General features: G+C 39.5%; 1 protein-coding gene across 1 annotated transcript; it reads right to left on the reverse strand.

Moving 5' to 3' along the window:
- Positions 1-2,086: 2,086 nt before the first annotated feature.
- gipc3 (GIPC PDZ domain containing family, member 3) lies at positions 2,087-20,123 on the reverse strand. Its single transcript, XM_078285760.1, has 6 exons — positions 19,824-20,123; positions 14,101-14,286; positions 12,756-12,936; positions 5,878-5,987; positions 4,809-4,890; positions 2,087-2,238 (listed from the first exon to the last, which is right to left on the reverse strand). The coding sequence occupies exons 1-6, from the start codon at positions 20,121-20,123 to the stop codon at positions 2,087-2,089; spliced, it is 1,011 nt and encodes a 336-aa protein (XP_078141886.1).
- Positions 20,124-21,732: the final 1,609 nt, after the last annotated feature.

Here is a 21,732-nt window from a genome sequence, read left to right on the forward strand (position 1 = left end):
GAAAGTTTGCCAGTTAAATGTTTCCTTGCTTACACGTAAACATAGATATCTCACAGAACATGACAATACTTTTTTCCAAGTTGTGAGGCTCCACTCCTCATCTCGGCATCTGTCCTTTCTGTTGAGCAAGGAAACATTAGACTGTCAAATTTCAGCATGCGGTATGACGATTCTCTCTCTCTGCGTAGTAGTTTCTCTCCAACACACAGACAGAAAGAGAGAATGGCAGCCATCGCAGCTAAGAACGGTGATACTACAGTATAAGACACTGACAAACATCCCACAGGCTTTTAAAACCAAGTTTATACATTCATTATTCAAAACTGGTACAGTGCGTCACTTTTATTTTCACACAGATGTGAACAATGCCTATTTACATTCTGTCTTTGAAACAAACCAAACAACAAGATAACATAAAAGTGTCCTAATAATAACTCATGACAAAAGTGTGAAACTACAAATAAGCTAGAGAGAATTTAATATTATGTAGTTATAATATGAATTAAGCAGTGAACATGAAGACCTTCATTTTTCAGGCAAACAACAAGATGAAGGAAAGTGAGAGGACAGGGTGTGCATTTTGCCAATTACCTCAAGCTGATAGTGATTAATGTTACGTAATTGTTTTCTTTTATGTTTTTTTCTCCCATTACATGGACAATGACATTCCTGACTGAGAGATGCCTGTGTTTGTCATTACTTTTTTTAACTGTGGGAAATCTTGGGTCTGTCTTCCTGTATGACAATGATGATGAGAGGAAGATATTGGAATTCATATCATGCCACGCAGGGATTACTAGATGCTATTTCTACACCCACTAGCGTCCGGCTGGAGTTCGTCCCTTGAGGTTCACTCCCACAAGGATCTAATTAAAGTAGATGATATTCACTGCAAAAAATGTCCATCTGCCAGATATTGTCACGTCTTTCAAGAATACTCTGTGTGAAGAAAATAAGATTTTCAGATAAAATATAAAATGTAAATTTTTTGCAAAGTTGCTTCTCGCTTTATAGGTCAATCACTCGCTGAGATTATTGAGAATATATTCGATAGTCAGAAAGTTGCAATAGATTTAGTTGCAATAGTTTATATGTGCAATATAATCGCAATCGCTTTGACATTTCAATCGCTTTGGGGCCAGTTTGCTTACTCAAAGTACTGTGTACAGCCTGCTTGAAAATATCGTATTTTTGGGGGGTTTTTTTCCTAAATAATTCTCACTCTTGCTCAAATGCCATTAGCTTGAGTCCAAATAATTCTCAAACCATGCATGTGGATTACTAGCATGTGCAGGAATCCAGATATTGGTAGTGGAGAGGTAGACTGATACATTCCAGCAGTGTGACCCAAAGATGCCCCCCTTGTTCCTCTCCTGTTCTCCCAGTGGCTTTACATCTGAGGGAAAATCATTACTGTGCCTTATCTAACTTCCTGGTTTTCTAGATGGCTGGCTGATTCTCTAATGTTCCTCCAACGTATTCATCTTCCCTCACATGTTCTGAACACATAATTACATAATAGATGGGTCTGTTTGCATGGGAGGCATGCCCTCCAGGATTTCACAAACATTTTTTACATCAATACAACTACAGCTATCATACATGTTCACTCCACGGATGGATTATTATTTGTTACATATTTTCAGGGTGCTGTGGCTGTGATCCCATCACTCCTTACAACTGGTTGTAATTTGGTGAACAAGCAAATTTTAGCTTATTTTACTGTTGTATCCATTGTATTTCATTCCGAGTAAGAGCATCATGTCTAAATAGTAAATGTAAATGTTGGATTTTGCTGCAAATCTACTGAAGAACTGCACTGCAATTTGCTGTGTTTTGTGTATATTTACCATAGGAATGTGAAGATTTATCAAAATGAACACGAATAATGATGATGTGCCAGTTTAGTCAGTTTAGTGCCAGAAATTGGTTGAAATTGCAGTCCCTGTCATGTTTTCTAAGGAAGTGAATTAAAATATCATAAGAGCACTGGGAAAGCAACATTCAAGGCTTCTAGACAAAACATTTTTTTTCAAATGGATGGACCGAATCTCTGAGAAGCTCTCTCTCTCTTCAGTATACATGTCTAAATTCGGCCGTTCTTGACGTCTCCGATGGCCCCCCACACATCGAACAAAAACACATCAGGGAAAGCAAAATCTCCCAGAACTGAGTCCAAGGCCTCTGCAAAGTCATCAGGGTTCTTCTTGTCTTTGCCCGCTTCCACTATGGTGGTTGCTGCAGGGAAGAAGGGAAACACCAGTGTAAATCTTCATGATGTGATCCAATCAAGGGCTAATCAAGGGCTACAACCGGTTTTCTACCCTACCAGCCAAAAACCAACAGGTACCTAAAAATCATTTAGAGGTCCTATTCTAGTCTGATGATAAAATTAGATAAAAATAGATGATAAAATAATAAAAGTGGCCAATGGATTTTGTGATTTACCAGCCACCGTGGATAAAAAAGTTAGACAAAAAGTTAGTTTCCTGCCCTGGTTTAGCTGCAGAAATCTCATCTTTTAAGGCTTAATTCGTAATCCAAACATTAAAGGGTAGACCTTCCACCAGAGAACAAAACACTGAATGGGAAACATTTAATTCCAATCAAACGAATGGGACCAAACATGACAAAGAAAATTTTAACAATTAAGATTTAATTGATAATGCATTGACTAGTTTGAGAATCTTGTATTGGAACAAATAAAAAGGTTAAAATGTGCACATCCAGTCTTTTTAGGTGCAGAACATCAAAAACATGTAGATTAAGGGCATTTTCGAAACAATTTCGAAATTTCGACCACAGATTTTTGCCGAACCAAGTTTTTGGTCCACACCCAAGTCCACATGGCATGTTCACACCTGTGAAAATGATCCGAACTTCATAAAGTCCACACCAAACAATGTAGGTGTGGAAGCCACCTATAAATGATCTGGTAACTGTTGCTCCCAAAAACATTGAATTATTCTGATGCATAGAACTGAATGAAGAAATTCTTGATGATTCTTAGATGAAGTTTAGAGATGTGTGTCACTCTCAATGTGGCCCATTAGAAAGTTTGACTGTGTTTTCATTCATATATTAATATACAGTAGTTTCATTGTGCATTTTACCCAACCATCAGGAGCTCAAAGGGAGCTTGCATCCTCATATGTCTGGGTCAAGATATGAGTCATGGTTTGGATGCTCCATTGTCACATTTTACATCGCCAAGAATTGTAGTGCTAGGTCAGTAGAGGAATTATGGTCTTGTCTTAACTCTTAACAAAATAAGCTAACTAAGAGAGCGATTATTATAGTTAGCAAATACTTTCCCCAACTGATCCAACTTTCAATAACCCTGTTGTCCTCCACATTTCTTGGACTCAATACAGCCAAACATACTTTTTGTAGGATCAATTCCCCGGCACACACTGTCTAAAAAGGACAAGAGAGCAGAACAGAGTGAAAAATCACCCTGTCACTTAATTCATATGAGGTCTAAACAGGCTAATGCCCTTTTGGTACGTAGGCCAGGTCTTAAAAGCCATGGGAAAGGGCAAGCTCATATGGTTGGTATGCAAACTTAAGAAAGGACAGCCCCTATTCTATGCTGAAGTATTACAAACTCTACCCTGGGATCTGCTTTTTCATTCTGCATCATGTGAGGTTGCTGTGACATTCAGCAGAGATGACACAAAACATGGAGAAAAAGTCCTTGTTGACTTCTTGCGACATGGCATAGTGACAAAAATTAGTTGTTTAGTCTCAATTTAAGGTTAGGGTTGGAATTGGGCTGGGAGGGTCTCCAATGAGGTTAAGGTTACCCGGAGGTTACAGCTGAGTCGCTAATGATGCTGCCAATTTCTCATTATACCTGGTAACATTGCAAAGTAATTTTCTCATCATTTTACAGTCAATTTTCAGCATGGACAGACAAATAGCCAATGTAAAAGACGACATGACTGACACACTATGCAGGCTGATGTCATTTTGTTGTTTGTTGTTGTTATTTTTCTTATTCCCATAACTGGCAAAACATAGATAACAAGACATCACATGATATATCTGCAGCGGCTATAATGGAGTTTGATAGCAGAAACTAAAACATCAACGGTAAATGTCAGGTTTTGATGTCAGTCCCTCAGAATCAAAGAGCGAGGGCTTCTTTCTAGAGCCGCCATTTTGCACCAAGAGACGTTCAACAATCATACAGGGAGAAATCCATCGTAGAAGAGAGAGACCAATGACTCCACTGACAGTAGCTTCAATAGACCAGAATGCAATGCAGCTACAAGACAGGTTGCATTTTGACTAAGGGACGTGACTTGCTTTTTCTCGACTGGAAAAACTCTCGCTCCACTATCGCTATTGCTCGCTCCACCTACATGTACTGAGGTTCAGGCATGTTCTCTGAGGGTTGTCGAAAGGCATTCTGGGAAATGTAGGAAATGTAGGAAAGTAGACGAGGCAGGTTGAGGGAAAGTGGGTACAACAAAAAGGTAGATTGCAACACTTCATCATAAAATAATTCCTGGAATGCATTGGACATCACCGATTGAAGACATATAACAGTGTAAGAGTATCCGAGGGTGAAATTGTCCTTTAATCTGTCCCAGGGTCGCGGTGGGCAGCGGCATATCCCAGCATGCATTGGGTGGAAGGCTGGGAGACGTCCTGAACAGGTTGTCCAGTCCATCACAGCCCAAACTGAAGCCGGGGCTTGCGTGTGGTGTGGACATACAGTATATTACATCCACCTTGAGCGCAATCATGGACAAGAGGCTAATGTGTATCTACAGGACACAAATGTCAGTGTGTGGTCTTACCCAGCTCCAGGTCTCTGATGCCCATGTAGCTCTCCAGCAGGTCGTCCACTTTCTTGGTGGCCCGCTCCTCGAACTCATTCGGCTGGCAGAGAAGGCAATAAAATCCATTACGGTCATTGGAAACTCATTGGAGCTCACAGTGTAAATATTGCTATAGAACTCTCTCATGACAACTTACATAACAGCCAAGGACGTCTTGGGCTATTGTTTATCACTTCCCTATGTGTTACATAAATATACAAAAGTAGATAGATGACGAAGAACTCAATGATCCCTAAACTGTTACTGCCAGTAGGTGTTAGCTGCCTTCTATGGATGGTTTGCTTGTAAAATATTCTAAATCAGTAGTTCTCAACTTGTCTCTACTTGTAGCTTTCTTCTTGTGAAGCAATGAACCTGTACAGCCTCAAGTGAAATAGCCTGAAAGGGGAGAATAAGAACCGTTGCTTGATGTCACTCATCCTGTGTTAAGGTGTAGCAAGTCAGAATCACTTGGTTTTTACAGGTCACAGCCGACAAGGTTGAGAAACACTGTTCGATGGAGGAGATAATTGCTAATGGATGTTGCGTGAATTGCAAAAAACGTCCATCTTCACGAGTCATTTAGCCTCATATTCAGCCTTCAAATTAGATTTTTCTGAGATAACTCCAATTGTTTAAATTGAGAAATTGTTTAAATTTAGAAATTAGTGTCACTATCTTGAAACAAGTTAGAATAAGGAAGATTACTGCACTACAATCAAGAAAATGTCACTTGATTCTACAAAATTCTTGAAATAACTGGATTTGCACTGGAAACAAGTGAAATTATCTCAACCTAGATTTTTTCACTTATTTTAAGAAAATTACAATTTTAGGACCCAATAATAGACTAAATGATGTTTTTTGTTAAAAATCCATGGAATCAACAGATGGTGTGGGAGTCGATACTGCTTTGAACGTGGGTGCGTATGCAAACGTGTGTGTGTGTGTGTGTGTGTGTGTGTGTGTGTGTGTGTATACGTGGGTCCACCTGAGTGTTTGTCTCTGACGGTTAAAGCCATTGTCCAGTGCAGCGTGTGAAACTCACCACTTCCTGGACTGTGGCAGCACCCTTGGAGCGCAGACGCAGAGTCTCCCTGCCGTTCACCATCTTGCCCTCACTGGACTTTGGCGCCCTGGTCCTCATCCCGATCATGTCTGACCACACGCGTGCACACACACACACACAGGACGGTAAAATTTGATCAAATTAAAGTGGTAATCTGTGAAATTCTTTTAACTAACAAATAATTTGATCCACTAAAGTGTAACTTTTTTGGGAGTAAAGAGCTTACGATATCTAATGACTTCAACAATAGTCAGTATGAAGGTTTACTTTGGTAGGTGGCACATATTAAATTACGGTGTCTCATTTTGAAATGAAACTCTTTTTTGCAATGAAAACTGTCCACTGAAAGCTTAATAAGCTATACATACAATACAGGTCAAAGCATGCTCATTCAGTATGTCCGAGAGCTGATTTGTGCTGGGATTTTTCTCTCATGAGGGAGAAAAGTTTCATCTTTTCAAACTGTTAGACTGTTATTTATCTTCACCATACCTGAAGACAACATTCCCGTTACTGCCTCTAATTTAAAAGATGAATTTTTATTTAAATAAGTGCTGCTTGGTGGATTGGTTGTATGTATTAAGAAATGAGGAGTGGACCCTAATGATTTGGAAAAAGTGTTGAGTCAATTTTGATTTATGAGGTATGTACAGTATGTATGAACAATTCAGGGTGCAGTTGGATGTTATGTTGCATCCCATAACCAGAGAACGCTACTGGAGCCAATGTATGCATGTCTGTGTTATTATTAGCAAACACTTATGTCCCTTTTAATGAATAATGCTTTCAATGTTCCAGTGAAGTACAGGAGAATGAGGGAATGTTCCAGTATGGCTGAATGTGACTCAGAGATTTCTCATGTTTCCTTTGACCATTTTACTGGTAAGCCTAATAAACTATGTTTGTGTGACAATGAAGACTGCTTCCATGGAAACACAGGATGACATCTCACAGAAGATACTGCTAAGCTGTTTTCCTTGTTGTTGTATGATGTGTCGGATGTCTAACTTTTTCTCTGGAAGAGGTTTGTCTATCATTCCAGCACTGATAAAAAACGGATGCATAATTTTCAACAAACCCACTCGTCTAGTTACGGAAAATGCACATTTGTGTTTTACTGGTTTCCTCTTTTCTCATGCCCCCCTCTACAGGGAGGTCAGGGTCAGTGAATAAAACTATGATGTGTCATCCTTCACAGTCTTTTAGATGGGGATTTGGTGTCTTGCTCAAGGACACTTCAGCAGTGCGGATGCATGGTGACATGGAGGCTTGAACCCGGATACTCTTCTTCCTGCCACCCCCGAAATATTTCACTTAACACATCTGTGCTGGTTTGAAAAGTAATACAACATGTTCCTTGATTGGATAAATAAAGGTTTAAAAAACTGCCTCCGTGCACTTGAGCAAGGCACTTATCCCCCAAACTGCTCCAGTGGGTCCCTTACAAAAAAGATCACATGAAAAACCACATGTGAATTCACAGCACATGTGCTTTTGGATACATGTTGGTGTTCATATGTGAACATGTGAAAGTTCCCATTTCCCATTACATTTTTACCTGTGAATTGTTGCTTTGCATGTGAAAGTCAGTTTTCACATGGCAGGTGAAAATGTACCAAAAAAAAAATTCACATGTGGAAAAAAAACTATTAAAGTTGAGATGAAACGGCATTTCAAGAGTATCTAACTTCCGTATCGTGACGTATTTCCGAGTGAAACAGGAAAGACAGGCGGGACATAACGTTGGGAGGAATTTGATTTGAACGTTGAAAAGTGGGCGTGTCAAAACACCCGAAGACACACCGAAGTACCATGCTGTTGCTAGCTAGCTAACTAATGAATGTTAGCTCTGTGCGCTAAAAGTTGAAGATTGATTGATGGGTGGATGTCATGATATTATTGGTTGAAATTGGTTATGGGCATGCTTACATAAGCACACGGCATATTTTGTTTTACAGGAAGAAAACATGATTGAATTTTGATATAAGAATACAAAGAAATTGATTTTTTGTATTTTTTTTGGCATATATTGTTAAATAGGTGCACAATATGACCGGGGATGTGATCTAAAAGGGTTAAAAAGGCATTTTTCATTTCATCTCGACTTTGAACCTCTGATTTAAAAATGTCACATCTGAAGTAAAAACTGTCATATGGGATGTCAGAATACAAAATGAGAAAAGTGTGAAAACCAACATGTGTCCAAAAAGCTCATGGGCTTTGAAATTCATACGTGGGTGGCGTTGCTCGCTTGATGGCCAGAAGTACAGTCATACAAGACAGTAAATGATACCAAGTATCTCCCAGGTTGTGTGTGTGTGTGTGTGTGTGTGTGTGTGTGTGTGTGTGTGTGGGTATGACTTAAGTCACTTTCAGGGACACACACCAGACTTAAGACCAATTGATTGGGGACGGCTTGTGCAATTGGGGACAAAAGCCGTGTCCCCAATTGGTAAAAAGCTGATTTTTGGGTCAGTGGTTAAGGTTAGGGTTAGGTTAGGGTTAGGTCAAGGTTAGGGTTAGGTTAGGGTTAGGGTTAGGGTAAGTCTCCAGGAAATTAATGTAAGTCTATGTAAATACCCCAAAAGTAGGGTTAGGGTTAGGTTAGGTTAGGGTTAGGTCAAGGTTAGGGTTAGGGTTAGGGTTAGGGTTAGGCTAACCCTTCATACTGTTCATACTTTATGTGCAGCTGGCTCTGGCGTGTGTGTGTGTGTGTGTGTTTGTTCCTCCTCCTCCCCCATAACTGTCACCAGGATATTATACATGTCACTCAGTCTAGCCTGGTCAAATCATCAGTGATTAAAAATTCATCAATTCATCAATAGAAAGATGTTTTGCGATTAGCTTCACAGACACATATGACTTTGTAATTGTGGCTGTGAACCATCCCACTCTGAGCATTACCCAGGATTCTCTAGGGCTAATATGTAATATGCATTTTGTACCTTAATAACGTCTCGGCTCTGTTTTGGTATTTGTCTCCGGTACGCTCTGTGTGCATTCAGGATTGTAATTAGCTTAATAAATCACTTTATGCATGAAATCTAATCCATCATATTCAAATTTCCAATTAGCTAATGCCATAGCAATCATGGGGGGGGGGGGGGGGGGGTTCAATTATTAAGAGTCTTAATTTACTTGCGTACTCCAATGAAAGATTTGATTGGCAGGTTTGTTCAGTGAAGTGGGGGAATGTGTTTCTGCTCCGGTCATCACCTGTAGCAGAAACTGGGGTCTAACTGTTGTATGTAGACAAAGCTGTTTTCTGTCTGTCTCTTATTTTTTAGTTTCGTTTTTTAGTTTTTCATTTTTTTAGTAAGTAAGATCTTATATATGAATACGTTATTTTATAATGTTGGCGTAGTGTTGGTGATCAAGGAACTGAAGCTTATTTTACTCTTTACTCTTGTAGGTTGCTTTGGATAAGAACACAGCTAAAGGCCTAGTTCATTTCTCAGTTCATGTTTTAATAAAAAGCTTAGGCCCCATTTACACTGCCTGAAAATTGAGTTAGGGTTAATGTGTACTCACTCTTTGTAAGGTGCTTTGGATAAAAACGTCCACCAAATGGTATATGTGAACTTTCAGTCTAGATTCCTGTTGTTAGTGTAGCCCAAGGGCAGCTCCACTCATCAATGATATCATTTTTTCCCTCAGGAACATAACTAAGCCCAGGAACTCTGGACAAAATATACTAAGAAATACAGATCAACAGGAAGCCGTCCCGTGGACTGCGGGTCTAGTTTCCTGTCTGATAAGCGAGGGTGTGGACGAATGCAGCCACCTCTGCTTCATTCAGTCAGAAGAGGTTGTGTCCGTCACGCGCTTCCCTTTCCATGAAACTGAACCAGATGCAGTAAATAAAGCTGTCATTATAGTCCTGTAGACCGGTATTACACTTCTCGAAAAGGAAAGAAAAGGGCAGCTTCATGGTTAGAGAGGCTGTTCCTAATAGAAAGGTCACATGAAGGCCAGTGTGTGTCCATCAACAGTGCGTCTGCCAAAGTGTCCCTGAGCAAGACACTGAGCTCCTGCCTGCTCATCAAGTCGCTCCGCATGTGAGTGTCAGCTGATGTCCTAAAATGTAAATGTAAATGTGTAAGATGGTCGTCACCACAGGGTGGTGCCATAGTGCAGGGAGCTGCTGGGGTCACCTGAGGTTCAATTCATTCGAAAATGAAAGTAACTTCATAATTAGTTCATAACTCGTCTTCTTTCTCAGTGTAACCTGAGACATAAGACATGCAGAACTAGCTCATCAGCAGCCATCTGTCCTGTCAAACCGCCCTCAGCTCCGTCTCCTACCTGCTCACTCATTCTAATTCCCAGCAGCTAAATATCTAAAATGTAAATGAAAGTGCCTTTTAAGCTCCTTAGCAAGAAGGGAACACACTGTACAGCAAGTACATTTTGTTCAAATATTTACATTTTCTTTGACATTGAGTGTTGTGTAACTACAAAGTGTGTGAAAGGATGAACGGGGGACTTCAGGTGTGTGTGTGTGTGTGTGTGTGTGTGTGTGTGTGTCTGTGTACCCATACAGGTTGTTCCTGTATGGAACAGGTTGCTGTATGAAAGGTTTTGCTTCATTTCATTTGTGCATGTCTTATGTCAGTACTTGAACTGTAAACTAAAAACTAACCTTAGAATATTTAGAAAACGCTCTGCCAGGTGCGCGCTGTGCACTATCCAATAAAGCAGAGATGCTATTTAAAAAATGATAAAAAGAAAACACTTTCTAGCCAAAACAGCAAGCTCCCCCTCCTCAGGCTGCAAATTCCTCAAAAGAAATAAATCACAGACTTTTTGCATTGTCCACAATCAGTTTGAGATACTTGTACTAAGTTTCTAACATGTATTTTGAAAACTACCCAATAAACTAAATTATATAACCCTCCCCCAGGTAACAGCACTGACAAAAGCCATACCCCCTAAAAAAAGTTCATCAGCCATTCTTCTAGATCTTCTAGATCTGAAGGGAGCCAATCGGCACCTTGGGGTTCCTCACTAGGGATAACAAAATACCTAAAGGGTTCCCTGAAGAACCCACATGCTGGAGGTTCATGACTTCTTATGAAGAGGTTTTTCAAAGAACCTTTTGTGTTTCCCCTATAGGGTGAAATAAGAACCCCTATAGATTCCTCAAAGCACTTTTAGAGTGGATGATAAAGAGTGAAGGCTTATTTCAGGAACTGGATTACATTTTAATAGTTCATTTCCAGTTAATTACCAAAATACTATCCATTTTAGGGGGAAAAAACATTACCTTCAATAGTTCAGTATCTCTGTACAAGTGTCAAACAAGGTTACCTACTACCCTACAGTAGGCCTACATTTGTTTTATTTCAATGTTGTGCTGTCAGTCATTTTGTGACAGTTGATGACACTTTTAAATGGCGAACATCTTATTTTGTACTTGATTGTATTTCCATTTGAAGTGAACCTTAGTTGACCCCTGCTTCACCCTGCAGAGCCACCTTTGGGTGTCTACCATCACACAAGCTCCCACAGCCTGAGACCAGGGTGGGGAAATTAACATCAGCCAAATAGTTGCAAATTATGTCTGTGGCTTTGAAGTTTAACCACTCTTCCAGACACTTTGGTACGTAGCCAGCCATCTTTTAAAGGTTCCTGTCTGTTCTATATTTCCTGTTTGGCTGGTGAAATCCGGAAAGTACCAGGGGGATGTTGAAATTCATCAACCGCTGGGGCCAACGGATATAAAAACAGGCTGAGGCTTCCAATCAGCAGCAATCAGCTGTCCCTACATGGATAGATTTTCATGGCAAACATGCCCAGGGAGCAGCTCTTGGCACTGAAAGCACTGAGAACACAAAATGACAGTGTTTTTAATAGTCAAACTATTGATAGAACACTTATCTGCCGCGCAGGTAAGTTGACGTAGTAGAAATTTTTAATCTTCCCTGCTGTCCGAATGGAATTTGCCCCTGGTTGTTCTCACTAACCCATCCATGGAGCGGCAATTAACGCTGTGTGCTTGTTTTGAGTCAACCTACTGGATTGTAATTCATCTGCCTGCCAGAAGGGGGAAGCATAGAAACAGAAATGCCTCTTTTTACCCTCTTCCCAATTCCAGTGGTTTTCAATAGGCAGAGATGGAAAGTAACTAAGTCCACTTACTCAAGTACTGTACTTCAGTACAATTTTGAGGTACTTGCACTTTACTTGAGTATTTCCATTTTGTGAGACTTTCTGTTTTTCCTCCACTACATTTATCTGACGGCTGGAGTTACTAGTTACATTGTAGAATAAGGTTTTACATACAAAACATACAATAAGCTCATAAAATATGTTGCAATGTTAGAGTTTAAACTCCCCAACAGTATATGGAGCAGTTAGACCTACAACATTAAAATACTTCTTACAGGTTGATGCATCAATAATGAGTACTTTTACTTTTGATACTTAAAAACATTTTACTGCTAATACGTCTATACTTTTACTTAAATAAACTTCTGAATGCAGAACTTTTACTTTAAATTAAGTATTTTTCCATTATGTTATTCGTACTTTTACTTAAGTAAAGGATTTTGAGTACTTTCTCCACCACTGAATCCTGGTTACCGGCACCCGAAACCCTGCTGGTTTTCATTCTAGTCATCTAATCAGGGACTCATTTACTCCAAGAGATGCAGAGTGAATACATGTAACGACCTGGTAGGATAGAAAGCATTAATGACATGGACTTGACTTGGACTTGACTTGGTAATCTATATTTAGACTTGGAACTTGACTTGAGACTTGAGCTTGGTCACACCTCTGGTTCCTAGATTACATCTGTTGTGCACATGATTGTAAAGACCAAACAACGATAAAAACATGCATTTTCCTCTTACCGAAAGCCTTCTTGGGCCCCACCAGTCGGAGCGTGAAGGGAATGCCTCTCGGCTGCTCTTTCAGCATCTTGGCCACCTCATAGTGCCGGCAGCCGACGATGCTCTGGTCGTTGATGGCCTCGATGTGGTCGCCAACGCATACCGACTTCAGCCGGTCTATGGTGCTGCCTTCCTTAATCCTCTGGAAGAAACAGATAAGGATTTTGGTGACATGGGTGTAAGTGCCCAGTGGTTCCCAGATTGGGGGCTGGGGACCCCCGAGGGAGTTTCCTTGAGGAAGTTCTACAGGGTTCACTTCTAAAACACTACAAATCCATTTTGGAAAAAATCACTCCATCATTCAATATCTATGAAATCTGGAGGGTCCGGTCTGTGCAAGTGTTGTCATTTTGTCAACAGAGGAGTGAAATTTCTTCTTGTATACTACTTTTACAAAATTATATCACAGTGAGCCTAAGTGATTAATATCACAGAATCAAAACAAACTGGTATTTTTAAAGGAGCGTAATGGTTATTATAATAATAATAATAATAAACTTTATCTTGAGCACTTTTGAGAGAATAAAAGGAACACAATTTAAAAGGACACAGCACCAAAAGGTTTACGAAGGAAACAAGTAAAGCAAGTAAGTATAAACAACATGTTACAAGAGAAATTTTAAAAGAGACTGATTAGGCAACTTGGTCCGTGTTCGACAAAATGACAACAGTTTTCCAGACTGGATCCTGTATGTTTTAGAGATAATGAATGATGGAGTTAAGATAATGATTTTTTCCCCAAAATGGATTTACATTTTTGGAGTAGACCTCTTCCTAAAGCTTGGGACTGGAAAGGTTAGACTTACTAACTTAAGACTCTAAAGCAGTAATTCTCAACCTTTGTCATATCAAGGACCCCTAGTTTAGTCCACATTAGGGCCACGGACCCCTTTTTGATGAAATTTTGTCTCTCGGACCCAAATCTGAGAATATTTTTACTGTTAGATATGATTTTCTCCAGAATTCCATGACTATCTGTATTGTAGGTAGAGAGATAACAGTGAAACTATGATCAAAATAGTCATTCTTCTACATTCTCTAAATTCTTGTAAATGAAATGCTGAAGTTCAACAATTCATCAATTTGCTGGGGACCCCCTGAAACTCCCTCAAGGACCCCTGGTGGTCCCCGGACCCCACGTTGAGAACCACTGCTGTAAAGGCTTAGTCTGTTTCATTCATGGTCATTGGGGGCTTTGTGATTCTTTCACAGCCAAACCAGAGAATTCTGCAAAACTATAACCAACAAGAAACTCGAGCCAGTTCTCATAAAGACGTGAGCTTGATTTCCTCCAGTCTGTTTTCACCTTGATGAAAGCGTATCCGGCTCCGTTGTCTGTGATGGTGAGGCCCAGGGCGTCCTCCGTCTTGGTGACCTCCACCTCCTTGGTCTCCCCTCTGACGTGGGCGAAGATGAAGTCCTCCAGTCCGATCTGCCCCCCCAGCAGCTTCTGCATGTCCACCTTGTGGGAGTTCAGGGTGCAGAACAGGATCTGATGGACAGACAAGTTAATTGTTCCTTTTATTCATCTGAAAGCGCAGGATCTGGCAGATAGACAAATAAACAGACCGAGTTAGGTTTTCCTTTCATCAGCATTACTGTGAAGAGCTTCCTTCCAAAACACTTTGTCTAGTTTGGAAAAATATTATTAACTTTATTTTCCAGCATCTCTAAAATGTAGAGGATCCAGCCTATAAAAGAAATTAATTAATTAGTTCTTTCCTATCAATCATTATGTTTTTCATTGTGTCTTCATGTTTCCCTTAACATTTTACATTCACATTTTAGGCTTGGGTGCAAAAGCAGAGAAAAATTAACTAAGGAGTCAGGGGGGTTAAAGCCACAATGTCCTGAACACAGGAAGAACTAACACAACAAACAAAATTCCAGTGTCCCTATTAAGTGCTAATTGATGATCTAATGGAGTAAATTTGAACAGAAAGTGAACTAGAGTTGTTTTAGTGTAGTTTACCATTTGAAGGGTTTTGCTCCAAAATGACATACAACCTTTTGAAAAATAATAGCATTTACTTTTACAACATGATTTCTTGCATTTTTTATATGATATCAATTGTGAGATTTGAAGAGTTTCATTCCAAAATGAGATATCCACCATTTGAGCAAAAGTGACACCTACATTCTTGCAAAATTAAAAATGATAACAACTTATGGTACTTTTTTAAATGATAATAAATAACTTGAGTCCTTGGTGAAAAACACGTGGTTTTACAGATATTGATACTGAACAATCTTTTTTTTTAAAAAAGGATATATTGATTAATATTAATCCCCTGTTGATTTATATTGCATACTACTACATCTTATTATACCATAGACAATATAAGAAAATAACTAATAGTTTCTATGGTAAACCTGTGGCATGGCCTGGTGTTTTATTTTCTCTCTCCAGCTTTATTTCAAAGGCAAATGAAGCACATCAGGTTTTCTTTAACTGTGCTGTATATAATTTCAACAGCAGAGGGCAGTTTTCCCAAAGGGATTTGTTTTTGCTACTGTGGCCATTTTGTCATGTGATCAGTATGGGATCATTCCTTTCATAAAAAAATTTTTTATAGTTCAAGAAATAAACCACAATAGACAAAGTAGTTCACTATAGATAATATTTTTTGTTTTGTGTTCAGACATTACGAGCTCAAGTTAAATCATAGTTGTTTATAAAGGGTTGTGGGGCATTCAAGACCTTGAATGACAAAACTTTTAACAGATAGAATCATTTTCTATCTGTTAAAGTGTTGGAAAGTGAGGAAAGTGAGGCAAATAGCAAGTAGCTTCACCAAAAGATGTGAATGGGACCGGCAGTCTGATTTATTTTCTTATAAACATTACTTGCACTTCCAGTTTGTCACATTAAGCTTGACCCACATGCATGTTCACTCTTAGATTAATGTAGTGCAAAGTGAATAAAAAAAAATACTTCATTAAAGTAAAAGTTCTGCATTCAAAAGTATAGAAGTATTAGCAGTAAAATGTACTTAAGTATCAAAAGTAAAAGTACTCATTCTTTCAGAGAGTTAAATTATTGATGCATTAACCTGTAAGAAGTATTTTAATGTTGTCGGTCTAACTGCTCCATATACTGTTGGGGAGTTTAAACTCACAATGCAACATATTTTATGAGCTTATCGTATGTTTTGCATGTAAAACCTTATTCTGCAAAGTAACTAGTAACTCCAGCCGTCAGATAAATGTAGTGGAGTAAAAAGTACAATATTTCCCTCTGAGGTGTAGTGGAGGAAAAGTAGAAAGTCTCACAAAATTGAAATACTCAAGTAAAGTGCCAGTACCTCAAAATTGTACCTAAGTACAGTACTTGAGTAAATGGACTTAGTTACTTTCCACCTCTGCAATATGCTAAACATATTTTCTTTTCAGTGCATTTTTTTATTTCTTTATTTCTGGTCCTCGTGTCTTTAAACATTTAATTTCTTGGTGTCTTTTTTTTCTACTGCTCATATAGTTTCAGAACTTCAGTTACACTACCAGTCAAAAGTTTGGACACACCACATTTTTCTTTATTTTCTACTATTTTCCACATTTTAGAATAATAGTAAAGTCATCAAAACTATGAAATAACACAAATGGAATTATGCAGTGACTAAAAAAGTGTTAAACAAATCAAAACTATCTTATATTTTAGATTCTTTAAAGTAGCCGCCCTTTACCTTGATGGAAAGACGAAGGCTTTAGAAAGAAATTCATACATAGGATCAACTTCACAATTTATATTTGTCTAAGAAACAAATTTCAAGCATTTAAGCAGAAGCCTTTAGATCAAAATGGCTTTAAGAGAATGAAACACATCAATTCAACTGGGTGTGTCCAAACTTTTGACTGGTAGTGTGTGTTCAATCAGAAATACTCTGTTATTGTCAGCTTTTTGACGATGAATTGGTCTTAAATTTAACCTCAGGTTGCATTCAAAGCATTCAGGTAGTAGTAAAAGTAGCAGTGGCAAAAGTCTTAAATTGAAACGTGCAGATTCCCTGAGTCACCTGTTATCTCACTTAATAACGCAGTAATTGCTACATATCGTTCATAGTGATTCTTCTGGCAGGTTTTCCTGTCTGACTGCAGTCCAAGGTCTTTTCTGGCAGTCAGCCTATACTGTAACTTGAAGGTCAAGGAGACTGTTGCACTTCTCATTATCGCCAATTAATAGTCTGATATTTCACACAGAAACATTTGTGTCTAGCAGTCCTGTCTGACTGTAGTTCAAGGTCTTTGTTATGCTATACAAGGTTTCATTCCAAAACGCTCTGTATCTTTTTTTCCTGATAGTATGAAGAGTCTTTTCAGTGCATTTCATTTCTTAATTAGCACAGTTGGACATCATGTCCTTAAACATTTCCTGGTGTGCTTTTTCTGCTCATGTATAGTTTCAGAACTTTCATTAGTTATGTTCAATCAGAAATACTGTCAGGTTTTGTCTCTTTCTTTTGGTTGATAAATTGGTCTTGAATTAAACCTCTGGTAGCGTTCAAAAGGTCATAAAAGTCTTAATTTGGCTGAAACCTAAAGATTCCCTGAGTCAGCTGTTATCTCACTTATTAATGCAATAATTGTATTGATATCGTTCATTCAATATCTTTTAAATAAAATGATCCAGTCTGTAAAAGTATTATCATGTTGTCGACAAAGGACTTAAGTTACAGACTGTCCTTTTATTAAAAGTAGCCTACCATGCATTTGGTGAATATCTGATTTCAGAACAAAGCTCTTCAACTGTTCTGTAATTTTTGATTTTGAATATTCTTTGCATTGTGATTGCACCCTGCTGTTCGGTGTCCTAGTTCAGAAAAGACCAAGGAGACTAGAAGATTTCTTTTACACACTAACTGATTGTCTATGAGACACACACACACATTCACTGGCCTCTGCATGAGATGGAGAGTTTTATTCCAAAATGAGAAATCCACTGTTTAAAAAAAAGAGACACCTTCTCTGACATAATTAATATGGCTCTAGGGTCACAGGACTACTTTTTACTATTTCTTTTTATGTATTTATTACTAACTAAAGTGAAGGCTCTGTGTACTATTACAGTTTGTACAAATAATCTGTGTGTGTTGAACATCAGTTAGCTATTTCTTAAAATCCTGCTGATTGGTTCATATTACTTCATTTCCACATTAGTTAAAGTCCAACGGGTAATATTACACAGATAGGACATTCCTTCATGATGGCCTTCATAACACATAACACGATAAGCTTTAGATAAGACCAATGCCAGTTCTTTATTATGCCTTCCGAGTATATACCATAACATACTGCGGTACCATGAAGGCCATGGAAGCGTTTGTACTGAGCAGGGTGGTGCAGGAAACGTATGTGCATGCCCATCCTTAGATAAAAAAGGTTAATATATATATATCTTTTTATGATGGTAGCATGAAAGATTAGATATTGTACTACACATACAACAAATGGCAGTTTTAACAATGAAATATTATGAATTGCAGGATATTACGATACTACCTGTTACTATGCTCAGTGATGCTTTTTATGGTTTTTCAGTTTGTTTTAATTCAAGTCAATTCAGTGGAGTTCAGCTCAGTGAACTTTATTCATTCCAATTTCAGGGCAGGCATAAAAACACATTAAAAACAAACCAAAACCAAAAAAACAACACAAGACAGAAAATCTGTTACCTACACATAAAAGATCTTCCCTTCCTTCCTTCCTTCCTTCCTTCCTTCCTTCTCTCCTTGGTTCTTATTTCCTTACCTTGCCTACTATACATGATCATTCTAGGCTCACAATCTCTGTTTGTGATCAAGGAATTCAAGCTTATTCTTCTGTTGAACCTACTGCCAGTCACTCTGGATACATGTCAGGTAAAAGCCTAAAGTGTAGAAATGCAAAAGTGAGCCTTAGCTGCTGGTAGCTCCATGATCTCCCCATGGCAGCCTTCACCTCAGACAGCCTGTGGCCTTTGGCTGTGTTTGGCATTGAGCGCAGCATCAGGCTGCAGTGTGGCTTGGCCGGCCCTGATCTACTAAAAGTTTAGTCAGTAGATTTCCTCTCAAGGACTCTGGCCCTGCCTGCCAGCTGCCTGCTGTAACCCGACTGCAGCAGCACACTCTGGATCCTCCAAGGTGCAATAGACGAATGGTTTCACTCCACAACGCTACTAATTACCTGAAGTTTATTATTTAATATCTCTGAAAAACAGAGGATCCAGTCTGTTAAGGTGTTTTCATTTGGTCAACCAAGGTCAAACTTAACAAACCCTAACCCTAACCCTTAAAAAAGTTGTCTTTATTTGGCTGGATAAAAACAAATTGAATGTTTTTAATTTTCTTTTGTTTCTAGACAAAAGAGTAGTGAGTACAATGAGGGAATCATTCTTGGCCTAACCTTTTATAATTGACTTATAATTGATAATTGACTTGGCCAATAGCCATGAGCTAAAATGAATCAGCAAACCTTATGCTGATAATCACCTAGCAAATTATTTCCAAGGAGCAAGCAAAACTGGTTATCTGTTTAATTTTTTCAAGGAGGGGTGCAACATGCACAAAATCTTAATCACATTTGCTCGAATGTAACTAAGCACCTGTTATCTTTAGTGAGCTACTCTATTATCATTACTCAGGCAAACACTCTAACTGGAGTAATATTTAATTGAAGTAGCAATACTTCCACTTGAGTAAAATATGCCAGTTCTCTCGTCACGTGGTTTGGATTGCTGTAAGGCCACTTCCAGTAGGTCAACATGATTCACTGTGTTATCTGTGTGGTGCTAGATCATTATCTGGTTATTTGTTTCCCTTATTGATCCTGATCAAGGATCAGACGGGTACAAAGTCTGGCAGACAGTAGCGAGGCCAAACGATCTTCAGTAGTGCATCATGGAAACCAGCCTTGATGGAAACCTAACACCTATTTCCAGCTGGCCTGTCAGAGCAGAAATACAAGGAGGAAATAAAACCAAACTGACCTATTTTCAACATAAAGTGGAAATGCCACAATCTGATCTCTGAACCAGGAACAGCCAGGATTCTGTACCTCTGAGGAGGAGATGTTGAAGACTTCGGCGATCTTGGCGTACAGCTCCTTGACGTTGGTGAATCCGTGAATGCGGCCTGTGGGGCTGCCGTGGGCCAGCTGGGTGTGGAAGATGAGCCTGGGCCTCGGGTACTCCGGCGGCCCAGGCGGAGGTGGTGACGGAGGGGGCAGCGGCGGCGCCGAGGGCTCCACACCCCCCTGAGTCTGGCTCTGGCTCTGGTTCTGGGCCTTCTGCTCCTCTGAGGCCCCGGCCCCCGGTGCCTTGGAGTCCTGCGGGCTCATCGCCTCCCCGTTCTGCATCGGCCCCAGCTCTGTGCGGTCCTCCTCCTGGAGCCCTGCTGGTGTGCTGCTCTGGCCTGGGCGCAGAGACACACTGTCCTTCCCCCCGCCCGACCAACCAGCCACCCGGAGCTTTGGGACCCGGGGTGCCGATGAATTAGTGATGAGAGTAGCCAGGTAACGGCAGCCGAGGAGGCCAGCCGGGCCGGGCGGAAACCCGACACCCTGTGAGCTGAGGATTGTATGCGTGACACCCGAGCCTCAGGCAGCTCACGCATGGAGCTCAAACAAAACACATCAGGTAAAGGCTTCTTCATAAACGCGACACGGCTAAGACTCTAATCCCCCCATATCAGTCTGGCTGTGAGACATGCTCCACACATGATCCTGAATGTGTGAACATCCCTCTGAAGTGTGAAAACGCCAACCATATCTGCAAAATGACTTCCAAAGTGGGCCACCTGGAGATGGCCACACACAATGTCCCAGTGTTGGAGGTAAGATGATACCCTTGTGTAGGCAGTGAAGTCCCCCCCCCCCTCCTCTGGCCTCATTGAATGAAATAGGCGGTTGCTGTGGTGGATCCCTGGCGATGCGTTGACCTTCTTGACCCCACAGACAGCCCACGGATACACAAGATGCCAGTTTAGCCTGATAAACAGATGTTTAATTCACGGCTGTACGTTGGTGCTCCTCATACTGGCAGGGTTTTTGGAATATCAGTTTCCTACTTTCCTACTATTGTTGCAATAATATTTATGCAGAATTGACTGGAGAGAACTAGATCAGAAATGACATAGCTCATAAACACAAGGTATCTCATTAATGAAGCTCTAGAAATGAAGAGTTCTACTATATATAAACTATATGTCTGCTTTATATCCATTTTTGGAAAAGAAATCATTAGTTCAACATTCAGTATCTTGAAAATATAGAGGATCCAGTCCGTAAAAGACTGTAAGTTACTCATTATCCACTAAAAACTATTTTAATTGGTGCTCTAATTCATTTTGCAAGGGTAAATTCCTTTTGTCAGATGATGGATATCTCATTCTGGAACAAAACTCTTTATATATCATATATAGTCACTTTATATATCATATATATAGTCACTAATAGTCTATTATTGTATAAAGTGACAAACAATTTCTGGAAGTTCCACATCTAAGATAGATAGATGGAAACAGATGAAGAGAGATAGGTGGCTTTTTGTGTTCTTGTCCCTTTAAAAATTGTCAATATATTTATATCTTTATATCTATATTTATATCTTTGCTAACAGCCATTTTGTCCGATTTTCGCTTTTTTCATATGCTGGATAAATCATTTTAGAATGACACTCTTCAATTCAACAGCACAGTGTTTAAAACACCCAGAAAATGTGATTTTATAAAAAATGTTGTTTTCCACCATGGCGAGCTGTTGTGTCAGGCTTGAACAATGTCATTTGTCTCACTTTGTCCCATGTGATGCGTTACTCATGTGTGTATGTCAGGGAAGTTTTCAAAAACAACAAGGCTGAGGACACAAAAAGCCATCTATCTCTCTTTCAGATGTGGAAATTCCAGAAAATCTTTGTCACATTAGAAAATAACAGCTGGGAATTTTTGTGATACCAAGTTAACTCTTT

Source organism: Centroberyx gerrardi, chromosome 9 (genome assembly GCF_048128805.1).
Source record: "Centroberyx gerrardi isolate f3 chromosome 9, fCenGer3.hap1.cur.20231027, whole genome shotgun sequence".
NCBI lineage: Eukaryota > Metazoa > Chordata > Actinopteri > Beryciformes > Berycidae > Centroberyx > Centroberyx gerrardi.

Excerpts from the sequence above, each read along its gene's own strand:
- gipc3 (XM_078285760.1), bottom strand. The coding sequence starts at position 20,123 with ATGCAGAACGGGGAGGCGATGAGCCCGCAGGACTCCAAGGCACCGGGG. Across the intron at positions 12,937-14,100 it reads CCGGATACGCTTTCATCAAG|AGGATTAAGGAAGGCAGCAC; the intron begins GTGAAAACAGAC and ends TGTTTCTTCCAG. Across the intron at positions 2,239-4,808 it reads CATCAGAGACCTGGAGCTGG|CAACCACCATAGTGGAAGCG; the intron begins GTAAGACCACAC and ends TCTTCCCTGCAG.